The sequence below is a fragment of the Austrofundulus limnaeus genome, unplaced genomic scaffold (genome assembly GCF_001266775.1).
Source record: "Austrofundulus limnaeus strain Quisiro unplaced genomic scaffold, Austrofundulus_limnaeus-1.0 Scaffold0, whole genome shotgun sequence".
Lineage (NCBI taxonomy): Eukaryota > Metazoa > Chordata > Actinopteri > Cyprinodontiformes > Rivulidae > Austrofundulus > Austrofundulus limnaeus.
Window position 1 is genome coordinate 7,392,894 of NW_013952402.1, and position 4,627 is coordinate 7,397,520.

At 39.4% G+C, this 4,627-nt stretch overlaps 1 protein-coding gene across 3 annotated transcripts in view; it reads left to right on the top strand.

The window, feature by feature from the left end:
- Window positions 1-4,621, top strand: part of chrm3a (cholinergic receptor, muscarinic 3a) — a 97,637-nt gene extending 93,016 nt beyond the window's left edge. For all 3 annotated transcript variants that reach the window (XM_014001101.1, XM_014001196.1, XM_014001151.1), the window contains one exon: window positions 439-4,621. In XM_014001101.1, the coding sequence (XP_013856555.1) occupies window positions 458-2,392 (1,935 nt within the window). In that variant the 5' untranslated portion in view covers window positions 439-457 and the 3' untranslated portion in view covers window positions 2,393-4,621. The remainder of the gene's footprint in view (window positions 1-438) is intronic.
- The last annotated feature ends 6 nt before the right edge of the window (window positions 4,622-4,627 follow it).

Genomic DNA, 4,627 nt, shown 5'->3' on the forward strand with positions numbered 1-4,627 from the left:
TATATATACACAAGATTTTTTTCTTCTTTCTGCTACCTTTCATTTTATTTAAAATGTATTTTTTGTATGTGAATTTTTTTAAAAAATGTAACAAAAAAGACCATAATTTATAAGATCTATATATAAGGTCTAGATACCAATTCAGTGTGCAAACAAATTGACCTAAATTGTTCCAAAACATATGATAGAACATAATAAAGAAAGAGATATCAGTCACAACAGAGCTTTCCCAGGCACACCTAACTTGTTAGAATAGAATAATAGCTTCACCTACTGGTGATCCCTAGGTATTACAAGTGTCCTCATGTTTCCTTTTCTTATTGTTTTCCACTTTGTCCTTTTCTCACCCTCTTTCCACTCCTTCCTTTATCCTTATGTATCATGTCCCTATTCCTGCCTTTGTCCCCTCTTACTTCACTTTTCTGTCATTCTATTCAGATAATGCCAGAACACAACAATGAGCTCCAACAGCACCGACCCTGGTCTCCTTTGGACTGACAACCCCTCGCCGCCGGTGGCCGGAGTCTATCCCCAATCCAATGCTCTTCATCGAGGAGAAATTGAAGGAGCCCCGTGGTTGGGTTTATATCCAGATGCTGCTGCTGATAACTCCTCTTTCACCAACACGACACAAATTGGCAATGTAACGACAGTCCTTGACCCCCTGGGTGGTCACCCTGTGTGGCAAGTCGTCCTCATTGTTTTGCTGACAGGCACACTGTCTCTGGTCACCATCATTGGAAATATGCTGGTAGTGGTGTCCTTCAAGGTTAATCGCCAGTTAAAGACAGTCAATAACTACTTCCTTTTGAGCTTAGCTGTGGCTGACCTCATTATAGGAGTGATTTCTATGAACCTCTATACACTATATCTCATAATGGGCTACTGGGCCATGGGCACCTGGGCCTGTGACCTCTGGTTGGCTATTGACTATGTTGCAAGCAACGCATCAGTTATGAACCTTCTAGTGATCAGCTTTGATCGCTACTTTTCAATAACCAGGCCTTTGACCTACAGGGCCAAACGAACCACAAAGMGAGCTGGAATCATGATCGGATTAGCCTGGCTTGTTTCTCTTGTTCTGTGGGCCCCAGCCATCCTGTTGTGGCAGTATTTTGTAGGTAAAAGGACAGTGCCCCAAAACGAATGCTACATTCAGTTCCTCACAGAGCCAATTACAACCTTCTGCACAGCTATGGCGGCTTTCTACCTACCTGTGACGATTATGAGTATTCTCTACTGGCGCATTTACAAGGAGACCCAAAATCGTACAAAAGAGTTAGCTGAGTTGCAGGGGTCTGAAGGCCGTGGAGGGAAAGGGAAAACAGGTGGGAAGATGAGGAGCGAAAGAGCGCGTTTTGTGCATCAAACAGGAAGTTCCAGAAGTTGCGGTAGCTTTCAGCTGACCAGGTCATCAACAAAAAGGAGTACATGTCAGGCCCTTGTTGGACGATTCCACTGCTGGCCTGGGGTTCGTTCTTGGAGACCTGGTAGTATCCGTCAGGGCGATGGTGATCCTGACCAAAGCAGCAGTGACAGCTGGAACAACAACGATGCTGCAGTCTCTTTGGATCACTCTGGGTCCTCAGAGGATGAGGACTGTGGTGGAAAAGAGATGATTACCCAAAGTCATGCCATCTTTTCTATTGTCCTAAGTCTCCCCGGCATTAGAGCTGCTGTCAACTCTCAACTTACTTCATGTGAGGACCTAGATGCAGCGTCAGAAGAAGATCCACTGAAGGGAGCAGAGTACAACCGGGACAGCTTGTCAACAGTCACCACTACTGCCACCACTCCCATTACACCTGAGGGCACAAACAATACAGAAAACAGCTACAACCAGCGCTACTGCTCACGCAAGACACAATCAATGTCTACCATTCAGGCTAAGTCTAACCAAGAGCTCCTTGATGGTACACCAACAGCCACTACCATTGACACGGCTGCYGCTAGCACAGCCTCCAAGCCCTCCTCTCTCCCAATGTCTTTTAAAGAAGCAGCTATGGCAAAGCGCTTTGCAGCTCGAACCCGAACTCAGATCACCAAGCGAAAACGTATGTCTCTGGTGAAGGAGAAGAAGGCAGCTCAAACTCTCAGTGCCATCCTCTTAGCTTTCCTCATTACGTGGACACCTTATAACATCATGGTGCTGATCAATGCCTTCTGCAAGTCTTCTTGCATCCCAGAGACCCTGTGGGCTGTGGGGTACTGGCTATGCTATGTCAACAGCACAGTCAACCCCATGTGCTACGCACTGTGCAACAAAACGTTTCGTACAACCTTTAAGATGATACTGTTGTGCCGCTGGGATCAAAAGAAAAGGAGAAAGCAGCAGTTCCAGCAGAGGCAGTCAGTGGTCTTTCACAGGGGGATTCCCAGAGAGTCTACATAAACGACTGAATGTTCAGATGGATTACAGAACTAAAAAAAAATTTAACACACAAGTTGAATAAAAGAGTCTCCATGTTGTCGTTTCTGTGGAGTTCATTTGCTTAGGGATTCTTAAGTCCTTATCTGCTGTTATGTTCAATTACGGCAACAGTATGTGCTGGTCTTGCAGTGTGTGTTAATGTCGGTGCATCCATTTACTGTGGAAACAGGACATGTACACGTGTGCGGAGGCTTGTCAAGCGTGAAGTACAGAGATGAAAGCTTTTGCTTTCTCCTTGGAGAACTCTTTACCACTTCACACAAGTGCGGCTAAGAGAAAACTAGTGGAAAATAACTGTAAAGGGCTTTTAAAATGCATTGCAGGAGATATACAGTACTGAAGTGCAATTGACACAAATTTTAAGCATGTCTGTGTCACGGGTTGGGGATTCATTGTTATTTTTCTCGGTGGGTAGCTAGATTTGTATCGTGTATTCCTTTTTTTTCTTTCAAACAATACTGTGTTTTTGTAATTAGTTCCTTTGACCCAAGGTAAAAGAAAAAAATGAAGACGTAAAGTGAAGATGTGTTTTATCTGAACTTCCATGGGTTACCTTTCTATGTGGATCCTGTGCATTATGGACTATACAAAYTGAGTTCTAGTTTTAAGTCAACAGAGACCTGATATTTTTGTGATATTMATCTTTGATTTTATAGGTACTTCAGGACTTTTGAGCCAATTTTGGAAAAAGATGTTTGTTTGATAAAGTGAGTTGTGAATAGTCTGTGTGTGACACACAGTCAGTGAACTGCTGTTGTGTTTAATGTGGTTGTTGTGGTTTTTATGGTGGACACAWTAAGTACATTGGTTGTGTTTTCTGTGCTTGCAGTTTCCTGTCAAAAACAATGATTATTCAATGATGATATCCTGTTTGTGTACCTTTGGATATTTCTGAATCAATGCACCAAGATTGCTTGCACACATAAAATGTTCATTTTTAAAGACATTTGTTTTGATTTTATCTAGACTTTCAAATTTCTACAAAATTATTCAAGAAAAGTTTTTGTAGAATGGCAACTAACTTTAATACAGAAGAGCAATTGCAGCCTCTAGTGGCAAAGAAAAAGATCTGTTGCCTGAAGTGTAATTTTAACATCTACAGTGAAACTTCTGAATAAAGTACAAAAACATTCTTTCCTAACCTAAAATATGTATACATGTTCACATTGTTTGTTTAAAAAAGTCCCATAAATGTTTATTTCATAAAACAACAGTCACATTCTAAGATATTGAATATGTGATTTTACTACTTTTTGGTTGGTTTCTCAATGAAATATGTATTTTTAAATCATTGTAACATATAATGTGTACATACAGTTGACACCTGTTTTGGAATACAGCGTCATATTGTGTTTGTTTGGTTTTTATTACAAAAAAATTKCATACACACAAAGTTAATTTAAATTTGTTGAATTAATTTAAATGTGATTTCTAAAGCACATTGTGTTTTCTTGTTTTTGCAGTATAGCTACACTCAGATGTGTCAGTATTATTTTGTGCAAAACATCTTAAGGTGAAAAGGAAGTTTTTAACATCCTAAAGCAAAACAAAGATTTGACAGAAGTAAACGAGGTGGTCAAAAGATTTGACACAAGTTTGAACTTTGTGAAATTGGGGGTGAGGATCTGCTTCCAGTAGGGAGTTCAGAAAATATTCAGATTCCTTTTATTTATTAGTTTGTTTTTGTTTTTTTGTTTTTTGCAATTTTCATATGTTGCATCTTGATGCAATAATCACTGCATTTCTCATAATTATTAAGTGAAAACAGATCAAAATAATTGAGTAAATTTGTTAAATATGAAAAACTGAAGTATCAAATTTTCATAGCAAGTTTCAGACCTTTTGCAAAATACACRTTTATTTAGTTTATCGTGTTTAGTTTTAGTTATGTCTCCTATTATTTTTATTACAGGTGAGATACTTTTACACTTTGATTGGAGACCATGCATTAAATTAAGTAGACATGATTTGAATGAGCACACAGACACAAACACAAACTGAGAGCAACACCCAAGCAGGAGGCAGTTTTMAATTTATTTGAGGTGCAGAGTGTACATTGTTTGTGGAAATTATTAAGTTTGCATCAGGCTGCTACATAACAACTAAATGATTTGAATATTTTCTGAATTCATTGTATTTTATAGTTTAAACACAGTGTGTTCCAGTATCAATACACAACCAAAATGATTATGTATT